General features: G+C 40.7%; 2 protein-coding genes across 6 annotated transcripts in view; one reads left to right on the forward strand and one right to left on the reverse strand.

The window, feature by feature from the left end:
- Positions 1-5,524, forward strand: part of NUP153 (nucleoporin 153) — a 78,614-nt gene extending 73,090 nt beyond the window's left edge. For all 5 annotated transcript variants that reach the window (XM_060163616.1, XM_060163619.1, XM_060163617.1 and 2 more), the window contains one exon: positions 61-5,524. In XM_060163616.1, coding sequence (XP_060019599.1) covers positions 61-142 — 82 coding nt within the window. In that variant the 3' untranslated portion in view covers positions 143-5,524. The remainder of the gene's footprint in view (positions 1-60) is intronic.
- FAM8A1 (family with sequence similarity 8 member A1) lies at positions 3,877-13,207 on the reverse strand. Its single transcript, XM_060163621.1, has 5 exons — positions 12,418-13,207; positions 11,224-11,344; positions 9,492-9,615; positions 8,841-8,980; positions 3,877-7,292 (listed from the first exon to the last, which is right to left on the reverse strand). Exons 1-5 carry the CDS (start codon positions 13,145-13,147, stop codon positions 7,148-7,150), a joined length of 1,260 nt encoding a protein of 419 aa, XP_060019604.1. The 5' UTR covers positions 13,148-13,207; the 3' UTR covers positions 3,877-7,147.
- Between the last annotated feature and the right edge of the window lie 4,761 nt (positions 13,208-17,968).

The raw sequence follows: 17,968 nt of genomic DNA on the forward strand, positions 1-17,968 counted from the left end.
TATGATTGTGAACTTTCATCTGAGCATCATGTCACATTATAGAGTTTTTGTTTTTCACAGGTCAAATGGGAAAAACTCATTCTCTCCTGGAACTGCGGTTTCTGGTCGCAAGATAAAGACTGCTGTTAGACGCAGGAAATAAAGATCTTGATGGTGTTATACACACTGTTTTAACAACAGCTGGTGCCCTACTTTCAGATTCTGGATTGTACTACGTGCTGGGTTATCTGAGGTCAGATCTTTAATTTTGGAATTTTTCTCCTTTTTTCTTTACAGAAGCCCCAACCTTACCTCTCCCACCCCCTTTTAAAAAAATAATAGCTAGACTGGTGACTTATTCTTCAGCAAAAATGTTTTATGATCCAGCAAATTATTCACTGGTTTGGCATAGGCTGGCTGAACCCAGGAATCAAGCCCGCTCAAGAGAATGGCTTTGTATACAACCTCTGCACCACCGTGTGCGTTGATATGCGTTTTATGGAACGCATTGAAATTGTAATTATATCTGAGGAATTCTGTATAGATTAGAGGATGTTGAAATGAATGATTTCTATGCTGAGTTTGTGCTGGTGTATGTGTGAAGTGAGTGAGTTGGGTGTATTGTGCACTAAAATTTTCTGATAGAGGAAGCCTGATTAAAGAGTGGTCCATGCTAAGGAGTTGTTAGATCTAGTTCGTTCTCCATTTAATAATTATATGCTATTTCTATATTGGCATTCTTCTGACTATCACCTGTCTTGCCTTTTTCATTATTTTATTATGAAACTTGTGTAAATACAATTTTGTTTCTGTACTTTTTTGGCATAACATAAATCTGTGAACTTGAAATTTTAATTTTGTGTTAGAAAGTTTTTTTTGTTGTTTAGTCTTGTCTCAGATTTTATTATGTAAATCCCATTATTCAAAGTTGCCTAAATCCATTTGGAAATCTTTAAAAAAAAAAAAATTGGGGATTCTTAAAGTGAGTTTATTGGCTTTTCTGATCCAGTTTTTGTTTGGACCAAAAACCAGTATTGTACAAAGTATTAAGCATATATTTTTATATTTACTGAAATGGACTGTGGTGACTTTGGATAATAAGGAAAAGTTTAATATTAAAGCCATGTTTATTACAGTATAATTAACATGTTAAACCATGGGATAAATGCCATCAATAAAAAGTTATGAAATACGTTTTGTTCTAGTGTTAAATCCTAGTGAAGGTATGAGTGTTAGTGGAAGGGAACCTTTTTATGAAGGTTAACAATGGTCAGTTAGAAGAAAAATTCTGAAGAATACATTGAAGTGATTTGGACAACTCCTAACTGAAGGGGAAGTGTCTGAAGATAACCCTGCTTTATGTCTGGTGCTAGGAATCGCACCTACTTTGCATATAAATGGACATACCTTTTTAAAAGTTGAAAATAAACACACGCAGCCATTTCTGTTTGTATCTTCCTTGATAGGTGGCTAGACAATGTTTTATTGATAGAATTCTTGGAGATGCATGCCCAAAATAGCCCACAAAAACTTCAGTGGTCATTTTGTGGAATTTCTTTTGGATTATTTTATCGATTTTTTTAAACTAGATTTCTTTCCTATGGTCCATAAAAGTGCTCTTGGGACAGCGTTTGATAATTGTATTCTTCAATCTGTACATATGATTATTCTGTGCCGACTTTTATTTTGCTGAACTTGTGGTTAAATTCAGTACTTTAAAATGTTTAAGAGCTTTTCTGTGTTTCCAGTGACATGGTTTCTCTTACTGAAAATGTCTTAGGCCATCATCAAATGCTGGTTTCGGAGTAGGAATTTTGTATTTATAATTCTCACCTTATTAAATAATATACATTTGACATGAACCTCTTTTGGGGGCAGATGATGGTGAATGCTAAAAGAAGTAAACTGGAAACCTGTGGGGTGTTGATGCTGAGAAGTTAATGCCTAACTAAACTGCATGTTCGTTCACTCTTAGCCATTCTTTAGGTCGATATGGATGGGAATATTAGCCTTTCTATTCTGGGAAAGATTTTTCATTAAAAATGTGCTGGAAATATTTTATTTAGTAATTTTTTTTTAAAAGCAAGTAACTGAAAACCAAACTTAGGGTGGCTTATTTTATAAATGAAATCTGGCCCCCAGAACTGAGATCTCTAGGGCTAGAGTATTTGGGACTTAGGTAGGACTTGTCTTTTCATGTCAACTGCTTTAACTCTCAGGCTGCACATGGCAGCTATAGAAAACATTCGTGGTAGCAGCTCCAGCCTCAAATCAGTCCCTGCTTAAGCCCAGCAGAGGTATCTCTTCGTTGGACTGGTACAGGCTGTAGACCCACTCCCTGTGGCTGTAATAGCTGCCTTGGGTTCCATGCTCCATACACGAAAGTCAAGCGCTGTTTGTGGAAGAAGGGGAAACGTTATGGAAAGAAAACAATAAAAGCCCACTTCTCGTGCTGGATCAATGAGGAATTGTTTTTAACTGAAAATAATCTCTGAAGGTAAGAAAGGCATACGCAGAAAGATGGAATCATCAGGTATGTTTATATAATTTGATTTACAAGAGGGTCTGTTGTTCTCACTGAATGTACATCAACATGCTTGGTGAGGTGGGCCAAATGTATATCCTGGGACCTGCTCACCAGAGACTGATGCATCACTGGGTCCAGGTAGGGCCCCAAATCATTACATGAGCACCTGGAAGACTTCTGATGCATGAGGTCCAGGCATGCCACTCTCAAGTGGTAGGTTGGTTTTTTAGTAATTTACAGTTTGGGGCACTGAGAAGTACAATTCAGACAACTGAAATAAGTCTTCCTTTAGCTATTTGTTACAAATTTCTCTTGGAATTATTCACGGAATTAGGATTTTATTACTTGAAATAAGTGTTGGACTAATTTTAGGAATTTGTAACCAGGCCATAAACTTCCTGGTTTAGCCTGGGGAAAAACTTATGTTTTCTTTAATTGTATCACTATGTCATGTGCTGGGCCTGTTTGGAAACTGGCGAATTTGGTACAGTAAATTTGATAAAAATGGGTGTGTTGGGTCTAGCTACACACACCAGCTATATGTACCATGTCAGAGCTTTCATTTCCTTGTAATACGGGGCAATTTTTTTTTTTTTTTTTTTTTTTTGCAGTACGCGGGCCTCTCACTGTTGTGGCCTCTCCCATTGCGGAGCACAGGCTCCGGACACGCAGTCTCAGCGGCTATGGCTCACGGGCCCAGCCGCTTCGCGGCATGTGGGATCTTCCCGGACCGGGGCATGAACCCGTGTCCCCTGCATTGGCAGGCGGACTCTCAACCACTGTGCCACCAGGGAAGCCCCGGGGCAATTTTTATAAGCTTACCTCAGACATCCACTGTGGTTTCCAGAATGTGTAGTAGTTCATGGCTGAGGTCCTGACAGCACATTGTCTACAGGATTCAGACCACGCCACAGTTTAACTACATTTAAGTTTATCCTTTATTATCTTTGTGTTTCTCGAGGAACCTGTTGTGTGTCCTGTCCTAGTTTTGTTTGTAAAGGTCTGAATAGGGAACGCTTTCAAGACCAGACTAGGATTAAATTGCCCAGCTCAGTCTTCTACTAGCTACGAGACTCTGACTGCTGGTTCCTCATTTGTAATGTGGGTCCTTAGTATCTTGCACTGCGGTTGGAATGGTTAACTGTAAGGAACGGACAGGATTAGTTTAACATTAAAAGCTTAGTCATCTACAGCTAACTTCTGAGTGACTTGCTAAAAGAATATATCTCAAAGTGGATGATTTTTTTTTTGATAGACCTCTAGTTCTGAAAGCATTCATCTCCTGAAGGCAGAGAATGCTAGAGCAGCTGTATTTGGAAGCAGGAGATTCTGGAGCAAACCTCAAAGAAACAGGCAAAACACAAAAGCAGTGGTGACCAGGTATTTATTGAGACAATACAAATTGGTGGCAAATTATTAAAAACAGAATGTTGAATTTTCATTTATAGGCAGGCCATCAGATACTGTTTGTGGATCAAGCCATACTATAATGAACTGCAAAGAAATACGCACACAGCTTGAGATGAGGAACTTTACCCAGGCGAGCACATATTGCAAAGATTTTGGCCTTTGGTATGGGCTGGAGGGTGGGAAATGGCAAGTAACAAGTATTTGCCAGATTTTAGGAATACTGCTATTATTTAGGAATATTCTTTAAAAGGACCAACAGCCTGTTTTCATAGGGGTAAGTGTAGAATAAAAAAAGTTAATACATTCATCAAAAAGCCCTTTATTCCCAAGTAGTTTTATTTTCAACTCCTGTCTTCCTTTTGCTGGAAGTATTTATGCCTAAGTGAAACGCCCAAACAAGTCACTTAACGGAAAAAAAATCCTTCTTTTAGTTAGAACAATTTTTACCGTCATTTGAAACATTGAAGACTTTTATAAATTTAGACAAAGCCCTCAAATATAATGTTTTTTCAATCCTAAATATTTGGGAGAAACTAGGTGACTGTTCAGGGAGAAAGAAGTAACTTCTGAAGCAGTGCCACACGAGTACCACACAGGTGCTGGCTTTCTCTCTAGCCACAGACTCCCTAAAAGCACAGCTTGCTTGCCGCTGCTCCCTCACCTAGCTCAGCCCAGCGTGCATTAGTATGTCAGACTTTTCTCAAGGTGCAGGAGCCACTCAGGCTGCACATTTCATAACAGGTAGAGTTTCTAGATGCCTAAATTAACCGCATGACCTGTGGTTTTATATACGGTATGTTCACTGAAATACTATTCTCAGCATAACTCCTAATTTTTGTTCCCGTATTATCTTGTAAAAGTGATGAATAATGTTAATACTATGAAGACAACTTTCTTTTTGCCTTTTTAGGCTGTAGAGCTTCAGTATGAGAATTCTGTCTTGACACAGAAAATTCAGCATTTCTGTAAATGAAATATAATAAAGTATACTGAAAATAGGGAGGGCCCCAGCCCCAAGAGAAAAACATGTGGCTCCCCCTTCTTCCCCATTTTGTCATTTTTCCCCCCAACTTGGGAATCAAAAATCTCCCTAAGTGCTGAATTCATAAACAGACTTGGATTTTGTTGTAAAGGCAGACAAAGTAACACTTTTTACTTGATAGGGCTACATAGTGTAACTTGAATCCTGAGAAATGCATCTACATAGATACTAAAGTATAAAACAAACTGGACTACATATTTCCTTTTGTTTTACTGTATAAAAATAGCCTAAGTGGTGAACCATCGAGGAAATTATACATTAAAGGTGTATTCCAGAGCTACATGTCAGAAGGGTACGTTTCAACTCCAGTTCCCAGTCAGGGGCAAAGGGGGTGTATACTCTGATGCTAATCTATACACTACTAATCGGTAAGTTTATGTAACATTTCCTAATAATTTTTCCTCTAATTTAAGAAGTTAGTGGATGGTTTGGGTTTGTTTACTGTGAAGGACCGTAACACTTTCTCTTCCCAGAAACAGGTGAATGAATGATCTGTTTAGTATTTTGACACATTTAACTAATAGGCTTTCTGTGATGGATTTACTATAAAGTTATTTTGAAAAACATTGTTTATGAAAACCATGGTTCATGGTTTATGAAATTTTACAATAAGAAAAGGCATTAAGGACACTGTTAAGGTTTCTATAAACAAATTGAAAATATTCACGTTTTAAATGTCCAAAAAAAACCCACTTTAAAAACTGATACAGTAATAGCAAATGTATTTGCTGTTAAGCCCAAAATAAAGCCTAGACTGATCCTGTAAGCACCCTAGTTATGAACTGTTCAACACAGTTTAGTGTTTTGGGGGAAAATAACAGATGCAGAAAATGCCTAAGAAACAAAACTTTTAGTTCAGATATACCTCAGCACAGCTAACTGGGCCATCTAACAAAAAGCACATACACACACTTAAAACTCTACAACTATGCAATCGAAGAATAAATTAAAATGGCAATACACAAAGTGTTACTTAACATTTCCCTCAAAAACATCATCCCTGGCAGGCCCCAAATGAGCTGCTGGCCCACAGAACCAAAGAACTTGGAATAACATCTGGAAATGCTACTCTTCCTTGTTACAGAGAACAGTCCCTAATGGGAAAATTGGTAAGTATTTCACAGGCTACTAGTATTTAATCATGAAATGCTAAGATTATTTAATTCCTTGAACAATATAATAAAAGGAAACTAGTATGTGGATATCCTGTATATGAAGAGAAGTTATATTCAGAACACTGAAAAAGCACTAATACTTTCTTCATGCTGCGCACATACTGGGAATATTGTTTTACAGTAAATATGCAACAGTTTGATAGGACTGCTTTTCCCCACATATTTATGGTTTGATTTAGGGCACGGAAAACACTTGCACGTGAGTTTCAATTTAAATAAATTTACAGTGAAAACTTACCCCTCCCCCCAACCCCATTAAAAGCAATCACTAACTTACCTTTTTCTTTAAAAAAACAAAAAAAAATCAAGGATAAGATAGCAATATGACTTAATACTTTTTCATCATCATGCAAAATCTGCCCCCAAATACATGTTTAGGCATTAAGAATAGTTACAAAGTTACATCATTCCTGCAGTAAACTGCAGTACAGATTTTAAAATTTCAAGTCAGGGAACTGCTAGGCCGGCCTCACTTTCCCCTCTCTCTTGCAGCTAACTCACCAGCTCCTGGGATGGGCGCTAAGTGGCTTATCAAATGTGTGTCCTCATTCCCTCCCCGCAAAAAGCAAAGACAAAAGTTTCCTTAAGAAGTGTTAACTAAAAGATGAGTGTGTTCACAAAACACAACTGGACATTTTCCATCATTTTGGGATAAACCAAAATAAGCTTTTAAAGTTTCATTTGGAGATTTCAAAGCTGAAAATGCTTTCAGCAAGTTCTAATACCTTAGATCTTAAGTATATACTGTCCGTTGTTGATTATGACACTACTTGCCTTCGGTTCAATCTAAAAATTTTAACACTTGAACTTAATAGGTTTTTCTTCTGGAAAAGTTCTTTCTTTGACATTCAAGTAAAATCAATACTTTCAGCATAGTCACCTGCATCACACTGGAGCGACTGCTTTAATTTCTAAATCATCAGTTAATGTAACCCAGGGATACTGATGGCCTTGATATATAGTTTAGTCTTGTCATTATTCCAGAGAGTATGGAATTCAGGGCTTTTTGGGGCATCATCTGACCCCATTTCTTTTTACCACAATGGTTCCTGCTACAATGTCATAGGCTGTTCGATTATGCTGAAAAAACAGCAGTGTGATGAAAGCAGGGAAAAAAGAAGCAATAGAAAAATTCTTGATCAAAGCTCGTATAGTGGACCTAAAAAATTAAAGCAAAAAAAAAACCCAAAAAACAGATAAGTCGTATACCAACTACATATAGATTAATAGTATTCTATCAAGTTCAAGATGTATTTAAAACATATTCAGAGTATAATTAACAGAGTTTTAACCTTTGATAACTGAATTACTTTCAAGCAGCAAAGTATGATCAAACCACCAGGACTAGTTCTAAAGACTTTGTAACATAAAAGTTAGTTCGACTTTAGAACTTACACATGAAAAGCAATAATATGTCTTAGAATGTGAACTAAAAGTTTACAGTATTTTCTAGTATTTTGACAGAAGACTAGAATAACTATTCCCTTTACTACCCTTTCTATAGTCACTCAGTACCTCTATACTTTTAGTGTGTTTTCACCATCTTCTAAACTGAGTACACTTACGCAGTCCCATTTTCTACCTTCTGTGAAGAGCACCAGCATTTCAAATTACTGTATTTGTTTATCAGATCTTTCTCTGTGGGCTTCTGTGATTAAGGAAAGCTTTCAACAGTAGCTCAGAATGGAGAATTGTCCTACTAACATTAGATTTCTGCCTTTCGGTGCACTGAACGGTTATAGGATAACACAGCAGCTGAATGTGGGCTCTGAATCCAGACTGCTTGGTTTCAGATTCATTTTCTACCAACTACTAGTTGTGTTACACATCTGTAATAAGAGGGTAATAGTACCTATAGTACCTAACTTAAATTAGTTAATACATATGCAATGTTTTTAAAACAGTGCCTGGTTTATGAGGTGCTCAATAAATATTAGCCATTATTGACTCATTAAACGTAACAGCCAGGATTATTAGAATCACAAAAATGTAAGGAAATTTTGAAGATGTGAGCAAATTCAAGGCTTTTTCTAGAGTCTCTTGTTTAAACAACCCAACTCTGAATCATTCTGGCAGCAATTCCAGCCAGTATCCTGTTTTGCTCAACTGATTACCACCTACTCACCTCCACAACTTCCATTATCACTATCTGTACCTTCCCCCAGAGCCAGATGCCAACAGCTAGCCATGAGTACTGGAAGTATTACAAGCTCTATCACTTAGGAGCAGGATGCACGCATGTATAGCTGTCAAAATTCTTATTGCCTATTCAAGATGGGATAATGACAGGTATTACCAAATGGAAGCTTCAAGGCACAGCAGTAACTAAACTCCAATATCCACAGATCTAGAGAATAATAAAGCTAGGCCTGGAGCGCTAAACTCCAATATCCACAGATCTAGAGAATAATAAAGCTAGGCCTGGAGCACTGATACAGAGAGTAGCCACGCCCAAATCCTCCTCATTATTGTGACCTACAGTTCATAAAATGCTTACCTTTGAAGATATATACTGAAGAGAAGTCTATAATCATTGAAAACATTCAAACTTTGTTTTAAACTTAATAAATGTAAGCCTATTATATGCCATGAAGAACCAACATCCTAAAAATACTTTTATCAAATGGTATAACTTATGAAAATAATTTTTAAGTAATCAATACAATTCATAAGTACATAATACATTAAGCTAAAAAAAAGAACTTACGTTGTAATGCTAACATTTGAGGAAGGAATCACTAAAACCCGACTTGGCGCAATAAGCACCGACGTATCGCATGTCACAACTCGAAGCCCTAGCAGGAACTTCCCTGGGGTGGCTCCACCTGCTCCCCAAATGCAAATTATCTAAGGAAAGAAGGATAATTTTATAATAATTTACTGGCTCAACTATACCAATTTTAAAGGTAAATTTTCCTGCCGTATGATTCATGTTTTAAATTTTTCACGTTGGAAGAATTTCATAGAATACTTAAGGGTTAACCTTTTAATGCATTTCTGCAGGTCTCTAACATCTTCAATACCACAAGATATCTACTGTAATATTTCTCTATGACCCATTATATTTTTTAGCAAGTTGCTTCTATGGAAAGATGCATTTCAAGTTCCACAACCAACTTACAATATAGTTTTGGACAAGACTGAAATGTATTACAAAGAAATGTATTACAAATGAAAAATGTCTCCATTCTGAAAGTTTTAACTTGGAAAGTATTATGTTAAAGGAAATTTAGAAAAAAATAAAGACATTTGACAAATACATGATTAAAAATAAAAATCTCCACTACTTTTTTGTCTTGGGCTGATAATCTAAAATTAGATTGTTAAATATTAATATTTGCTGAAGTCAGTAGCTTACCTCATAGAAACAAACTAATAATCTGTATATAAGCGCCACAACCATCATTTTCTGCAAGTCTTCCATTGATGTGTCTTCATCTATTTCTTCTATTATATAATGCATAGCAAACTTAGAGATATCCCTACAAAAAAATAGTTTTCGGTTACAAAGAATTAGTTACCAGAGCAGTTGCATTGATTTCTTTTTCATTAGTGTAAATCAAAAACTTTAATTGAAATTATAAACTAATCTTTAGGTTTCCAACTGTCTAGCTTCACAAAACATTCATTAGCTTATTCAACAAATAAGCAGCACTACCCTGAGCAGGCGCTGTACTAGCCCCGGGGATAAAATGGCAAGTGAATTCAACATGGTCTCTGCTTTCACAGAGTTGCTAACCCAGCAGGTAAAGCAGAATAAATAATAATGAAGTGGGAAAAGGGCTATAATGGGTACTTGGAGACACGTACCAGGCACACTTAACTTAGTGGAGGCTTCCCAAAAATGACATTTAAGGTGAGATCTGAAGGATGAAGAGAAGTTGGCCAGACTAAGAAGGGAGAAATTTCAGAGACAGGGACTAACAAGAGAGAAAGCCTTTAAGCAAGAGTATGCTGGAAGCTGTAGGCAGTTCAGTGTGGCTCAAATAACTATGAGAGGTGAGTGATTAAGAAATAAGGGTATTTGTTAAAATATATGAGGACATTAATAAGACTTACCCTGATGGCAATGAGAAACTACTGAAGGATTTTAAGGCAGGAGAGTGGCAGAATCAGAATTTATGATCTCTTTGGTTTTCTATCAGAGACTGAATAGAGATAGGAGACAGTAAACTGAGATACCAGTTAGAAGACTTGTGTTATAATCCAAGCAAGTGATGGCAGTGACAGGACTAGGGAGAAGCAATGATGAAAAATGAAATTCTGACAGTGAAAAGGAAATGGTATGGGTTGAAGGTTATTCAAGAGACTGAACAGAGTTAGCTGGTACTTGATTGGATGTGTAGGGCATAAGGGAGGGAGAGACAGGGAAGAATCATAGTAACATTCAGGCTCCTGGCAGGGGCCCTGAAATTTAATTACCAGGGTCTGAACTTGACTGTCGCTTACTGCCTTTGTAAATTCTGGGCTTAACTTTTTGTAAGCCCAAATTTCAATCTCTATAAAATGGAGATATTAACCTCTACTCTACAGTGGTGGCAAGGTTAAGAATCCATACAAAGGCTAGAACATGGGAAGTGCTCAGCAAGTGATAACCGCTATTATGATTGTTAATCTGAAAGGAAGATTATGCAAATAAATAGCTCACTTTGCAGTTCACTTGGAACTTGCCTGACAGTATACGCAGCCCCATTTGGAAATGCCATCTAGCTGATTATTAATAGTTCATCTACCAAAACCTCTTTATGCCTTTGTGTTTAGATACTCCACTCTGAAAATGATTGTAAGAGAAAAATTTGCAACTGGCCTAAGAAAATAGTGAATAAAATCAAACCAGGGTTGGAGGTTCCTTTCACCTACTTTTGATAGGTGAAATTCCCCACATCTTGCAGAATTAAGTATTTTTCTCTCTTTTGTAGTTATTTCTTAAAACCAACAAGAAAGCAAATCCAACAAAGCTCCTATAAAGAAATCACTGACACTGGCACACAGATTATCCATAAAGTCACTTGCAGGCATGAAAAAAAAAATTAAAGCAAGATCTCTAGACAGTGGACATTAAAACCCTTCTGCAAATGGCCTTAACTTACTTTATTCCACTGAGGTGCATAATGCTTAAGACAATGGTTGCTTTTATAAAGAAGAGAATAAAGAAATCCACCATCTCTGCCATGAATCTGTGGGCCAAGGATGGAATAACATACTCTCTACCTGTAAATTTAAAAAAAAAAAAAAGTTAGGAAAACTAATCGTTACACATAGGCCTTGGAACCCAAGCTAGGTAATGAATGTAAAGTCAAGGTACAACTTGCTGATAAAAAAAATTTTATAACTGCAACAATTATTGGTATTGACTTCAATAGGGCATGTTATTAAAACAGCAACGCTACTTCACTATTTACTGAGCAGTTTAAAGCTTGTTTTCACCCCCTTAATGTTTAGAAATGATTTCACAGATAAATTTCAAGTACTCAATACATTTCACTAGGGATTCAAATGAGGAGACTCCAGGTGATTACAAGCCTATGACACAAAATTAAACTTTTTAAGCAAAATATCAAGTGTAGACGGTGCGAAGTAAATCCCTGAGCCCCTCATCTTACCCCTTATTTAGTTTGTCTATGTCTTTCTAACAAATCCAGGGATTATCAAGCTGCCATCCTAAATTTTGAATCAAATTCAGGCAACTAGGTCTTGTCCCATATTATCTGTGGCTGGATAAAGTAAACAAAAAGTCTAAATAATACACTAAAAAGTGTGATTCAGAATATTCTAATTCCCATACAGAAGTAAACAGACAACACACAAGATGAAGCCAAGGCCCAAAGGTTCATAATTCCATTTGCATTCCTGAAAATCTCCTTTAATATCCGTCAGTTCCACTGTCCCTAATTCATAAAAGTTATCATATTAACTATAGATAATATAGTTAATACATCCATGTCTGGATGCTTGCCAGCATCATCAGTCAAAACTTCCCCTACCCCCAAGCCGGGTTTGCCGTCTGAGAGTGAATTAAGCTTCGGATCTCACTCCACACCGTGGAGACGAAGGCTAAGAGGACGCTTTGAGGAGCAAAGACTTCTTTGCACGTGGAAACCACCAGACCGGGGGGCCAGGGAACCGATTCGGAGCGCCAGGTCTAAGGGGAGGCGCACGCAGGGCCGCGCTGTACACCCTGCGAGCTGGCAGACGCGCAGAAGCCGCGGCGAGCGCGGCAGCGGTGACAGCGGAGAGGGGCCCGCCGGCCCCGCCCCCAGGTCGCTCCCCGAAGAGCCTCTCACCTGCCTGCCGCCCGGTCTCGCTCGGGGCTCGCGAGGCAGCGGCGGGTCCTACCCTCGTCGCGGGGGCTGCCCGGGCCGGCGGCTGCACGTGAGGCGCGCGGGCTCCCGGGCCGGCGACCGGAGCCGAGGCGGTGAGGCCGGCGGAGGCTGGCGGCTCGGGCCCGGCGGCCGCGGCGCTCAGGAAGTAGAAGGGGTTGTAATAGCCCAGCTGCAGGGGCGGCGGCCCGGAGGCCGGGGCAGCGGCGGCGCCGGCGCCCGCGAGGTAGCTGGGCGCGGGCGGCTGGGGGCTGCAGTAGGCGGGGAAGGCGGCCAGGCCGCTGTGCCAGGTGAGGTAGCCGCAGTAGGACTGCCACAGCCACTCGTGCACCTGCCGGGAGTACTCTCGGGCGCTCAGCCGCGCCGGCTTCTCCCGCGGCGCCGCCGCCGCCTCGGGCGCCTCGCAGCCTGCCGGTGCCTGCGAGCCCGAGCCGGGGCCGGAGCCAGAGCCGGAGCCCGCCTCCCTGCCATTCTCGGGCTCGCGCGGCGGCTCCGACTCCTCGGTGGCGGCCGCGGGGGGACCGAGGCCCGGGGCTGGGGGCCGGCCCGGAGCCTGGGGTTCGGGCTGCGGCCCGTCCCGGGGCCGTGGGGCGGCGGCGGGAAGGCCTCTTCGGGAAGGAACGGGCTCGCGGTCCCCTCCGCCGTCGTCCTGCCCGGGAGGGCGGCCTCGGGCTTTCTCCGGCCCCTCCGCCATCGTCGCCTCAGCAGCACGCTCCGCGGTCCTGTCACTGCGCCGTCTCACTCCCCCACTGGCCCCTCCCCAACGGCCCGGTAACCACCGCCGCAGCCGCAGGCGTCAACAATTCGCCACCGGAAGCGGAAACCCACCCCCTCGTCGGCGTCGCCGGCGCGGGGCGGAGCCAGGAGGCGGGGCGTGAGAGTGGGCCTTGGTGCTCAGAGCCTTGGGAGGCCGCGGGACTCCTCCTCGGCTGGGCGTGGGCTTATCGCTTGAGGGGCCCAGACTATCACCGGTCCCCCAGACACACACCTCTTGTGGTTTTAATGAAGTTGGAGGCCCGAGGCTTCTCCAGATAATTTCACAGGATGTGGACTCAGGCTGCTCCGGGAGAAAGAGCTGATGGAAGAAGAAGATTTCAGAGAGAGGTCCCAGGGCTCAGCGCCGCCTTTTCTGTTTGGGACCGCGACAGTTTTGGTCTCTAGGCGCAGGGCTTGTTACTTGTTTCCGCCTGCGTTCATTCCAGTTAACTGGTCCTCGCCCATCTGTACTCAAGGTGATATGAGGCATATCCCCTTAGAGGATAAGAAATAACCAAACCATACTGGGATCTATCAAGATAGTATGGCTCAGCGGCAGAGATCTTGATTGTAAGAGAAAAGAGGAGTTATGTTGATTTAAGAGCTAGACTCTGTCCTTATCCTGGAGCTGACCTGTGTCCATAATATCTTACTCGCCACTGCTGCAGACACAAGCCTACTTCAGCAAAATTGTGCCTTTCCTCAGACCCGTTATCTCAACCTTTGGTGCCTGCCTTTTATTTTCTGTTAAGGCAAGGCCCCGTTCATATCCCAGAGCTTTGGAGCCTCCTCTGAGTACAGAAGCCCAGGCACGATTTCCCCTTCCTCTGAATTATATATGGCACCTTACATATGTATAGTTTAATACACCTTCCTATGTCCTTAAGTTGGTTAAGTGATAGGAATATATCTTTGTATCCCCAGTCCCATACAGGAGATCTACAGGGGCCAGGTATCGTGGGTTATACTTGTTAACAATGATTCCCATAATCACTTTTGACTTTGCTCTGGGAGATGAAAGTAAAAGGTTTAACTTTTGCCCTGAAGGAGCTAATGATTTGGTTAAAGGGAAAGACTTTCATGAAACACTCGAAGACCTATTTAAGACAATACCAATATAATATGAGTCCAAAATAAGGGAAAGATAATGGTGGCCTATTGCTAGAAAGGTTACCCTTACAGATGTGATTTTAAAAATCAACTCCGGGACTTCCCTGGTGGCGCAGCAGTTAAGAATTTGCCTGCCAATGCAGGGGACATGGGTTGGATCCCTGGTCGGGGAAGATCCCATATGCCGTGGAGCAATGAAGCCCACGAGCCGCAACTACTGAGCCCACGCGCTGCAATTACTGAACCCGGCACTTCTAGAGGCCGTGCTCCACAACAAGAGAAGCCACCGCAATGAGAAGCCCATGCACCGCAATGAAGAGTAGCCCCTGCTCACCGCAACTAGAGAAAGCCTGCACGCAGCAACGAAGACCCAACACAGCCAAAAATTAAAAAAAAATATCAACTGAAAAAGTTGTAACATTTAAACATGCATTCCAAGTTTGGGTAGGGGAGGAAGGAGAAGCAGGAACAAATAAATGAAGACGGCATGGAATGAGTGTAAAATATTGTGGTTATTGGAGACACTGGTCTTTGTTTTGCGTACCACTGATTAGGTAGCACCTGGCATAGTGCCACTCACATAGCAGACATTTATATTTATCAGTACTCTTTGCTGCAGTTATCAGAAATCCAATTGTAACTGATTTAAGAGAGAAAAAGTAAATGAATTTATTGACTTGCATAGAAAGTTCAGGAGTAGTTTAGGTTTCAAGGATATCTAGTTACAGATAATCGTAACAGCTTCAGGAATCACCTGTTTTTCTCTTTCTTTGACTTCGCTTTTGAGAAAGTAAGAGTGTTTCTGTTTCAGTGATAAACCTAATTCTAACTGGCTTAAGCAAAAATAAAATTATTGCCTTTTGTAATCAACAAATTCAGAGGTTCTACATAATAGAAGAAGTTTCAACAGTACATCTAATAGGCATTCCAAAGAGAGAAAAAGAAATAATGGCCAATAATTTTCTAGAATTGAAGGAAGATGACTCTTTACATTGAAGAAGCACATCAAGTCTTAGGAAAATAACATATACATATAACACATATATGATGAATGTAAGCAAAGAGAAAAATAATGATCTTAAATAGCAGCAGTTAAAACGTAACCTAACTAGAAAGAAATGACATTTAGACTGGAAGCCATATTGTCAAAAGTAAAAATATGCCAAAGATAGTGGAACATATATAGTACAGAGTATATAACTATATATATATATATATAACCTGGACAACGTAGTAAATCATCACTCAAGAATGAGGATGTGATGTAATGCACCACTGCTAATCCAAACAACACCCTGATCAACCCTAGTCCTTTCCCATCATACTCAGCCAAGGACTGAAGTCTCAGGGATATAAAAAGGGAAGTATCCATGAGTCAAAAATGTGAATGGATTCTGGAAAGAGGGCAGTACGTGAATCTTGAATCTCCATGAATCACCACATCAAAACAGACTGTATAGTGAAACCAGAAATGCATGGGGCAACATTTACAACTAAACTACGTAACAGATAACTCCACAAACCCCAAAATACAAGTGTGGGACCAAACCACAAATGCAAAATTGCATAGTGTTAATGCCGAAAAAAATCAGATAAAAACTGTGAAGATATTAAGAAAATTATATAAGACATGAAAGAAAAATCAGAATAGGGACTTCCCTGGTGGTCCAGTGGTTAAGACTCCATGCTCCCAATGCAGGGTGCACGGGTTCCATCCCTGGTCAGGGAACTAAGGTCCCGCATGACGCGGCAAAAAAAAAAAAAAAAAAAAATCAGAATTAAAAATACCTCAGAAATAAAGTAACAACTTGGGAAAGAATTAGAAGTAAGAGAAAAAGTGGTTTCAGAAAATACTGAACTAGAAGGAACACAGGAGTAAATACAGATGGTGCCCAAGAGAACTAGAATTTGAAAATGAGATTTTAAATAAATATAGAAACAGAAATGATTTTAGAGAAAAGATAAATATTGAAGATAGGTAAAGAAGATCCAGTGTACGGATTAAGAGTTCTTGATAAAGAAAACCAAAGCTAGCTAACAGAATACAACGCATAATTCAAGAGAACTTTTCCTGAAGTAAAATACATATATTCTATTTATATATATTCACATATATATTCATATATACATTTACATATATATTCGAAACCTCACACTGAAAGAGTATACTGTGCGCCTGAAAGCACTGAGCGTGAACAAGATGTATTCTAGTCAGTAAAATTACTAGACTTTACGTTTTGAAAAATGGTCATTTAGGCCAAAAAAAATTTATGAGAGAAAATTGGATTACCATAAGACTTCAACATTAACACTTTATGTGAGGAGAAAATGGTGAAACATTTAAAATATTCAAAGAAAGAAAATGAGAACCAAGTACCCTGTATCCATCAAAACTGACTTGAAAGTATAAAAGCCTTGGGGCTTCCCTGGTGACACGGGTTGAGAATCCGCCTGCCGATGCAGGGGACACGGGTTCGTGCCCCGGTCCGGGAAGATCCCACATGCCGCGGAGTGGCTGGGCCCGTGAGCCATGGCCGCTGAGCCTGCGCGTCCGGAGCCTGTGCTCCGCAACGGGAGAGGCCACAGCAGTGAGAGGCCCGCGTACCACACACACACACACAAAAAAGTATAAAAGCCTATTGGTTATCAAAATGAAAGGGCTCAGACTGTTACTTGAGTGCTTCCTGAGGGGTGAAGCTTGGCAACAAAATTACTGACAGTGACAGAAAGACAGTTAGTGAAACTTTCAATATTACTTGTAGAACCAAGACTAGATGAGGCTTTGTTTCAGTCAGGGTCAAGAGAAAGAAACTACACAATAATTTGAACAGAGGACATTTACTATGAAGAATATTAATGGAATTGGAATAAAGGGAGGCTGACTAGCAAAAGGCAAAGAGAATTCTTACCATATAGGAACAGTAGATACAGGGAACAGCCACCACTCCTGAACTGAAATAGAATGGCCAAGAAGCACCCTTGCCCCCATGCCCCATCCACCTCCTTTTTGGAGAAGGCATGACTGTGGCTCCCTGCTGTGGCCTCAGTGCGCCCCGTTAGAAATCCTCTCTGGAGTTCTTGGAGAACTAGCCACAGCAAGGTGCCTTTATCAGAATTCACTGCAGAGTGCCCAGAGAAGCCACTTACACGAAGGTGCTATACCAGCAGCACACCACTTCATGAAGCCATCTAAAAAACGGTGTACTGGGGGAAGCTGCCCTGGGAAGCTGCCGCTTGTTGTTGGCTACTGGGCGCTGCTGAAAGGAACCACACACTCTGCAGGAGCCCAGGGAGATTAAGTACAGGAGAATCAGAAAGAGAAGCCTCTTCCTCCTCCAGTGCCTCCCCGCCCCTACTCCGGCCCCGCCCCCTCCTTGCAACAGTACCTTCTGCTAACAAAGCCTAACATTAAACCAGCTGATATGGGAGAAGTATTTATAGAGTTCAGCTCCATTATTGCACAGCAAACAAAGATTTGGAGCTGAGAGCCACAAAAAGTATAATCTGAGATGGATTTGTATTCTGAAATATTGGTACAAAATTACTGTAAAACTGGAAAGGAGTTTGGGAGGAGCATCGACAAAAATTTAACTTTTCAGTATATTGATGGTGGCAATATTAGTATTTTGAGAATGTATGTTTAATATGG

Source organism: Lagenorhynchus albirostris, chromosome 10, assembly GCF_949774975.1.
Source record: "Lagenorhynchus albirostris chromosome 10, mLagAlb1.1, whole genome shotgun sequence".
Lineage (NCBI taxonomy): Eukaryota > Metazoa > Chordata > Mammalia > Artiodactyla > Delphinidae > Lagenorhynchus > Lagenorhynchus albirostris.

Coding starts and splice junctions, on each gene's coding strand:
- FAM8A1 (XM_060163621.1), bottom strand. CDS start 13,147: ATGGCGGAGGGGCCGGAGAAAGCCCGAGGCCGCCCTCCCGGGCAGGAC. Junction 11,345..12,417: donor CGAGACCGGGCGGCAGGCAG/GTGAGAGGCTCT, acceptor TTAAATTTACAG/GTAGAGAGTATGTTATTCCA. Junction 7,293..8,840: donor TCAAATGTTAGCATTACAAC/GTAAGTTCTTTT, acceptor TTAATTTTTTAG/GTCCACTATACGAGCTTTGA.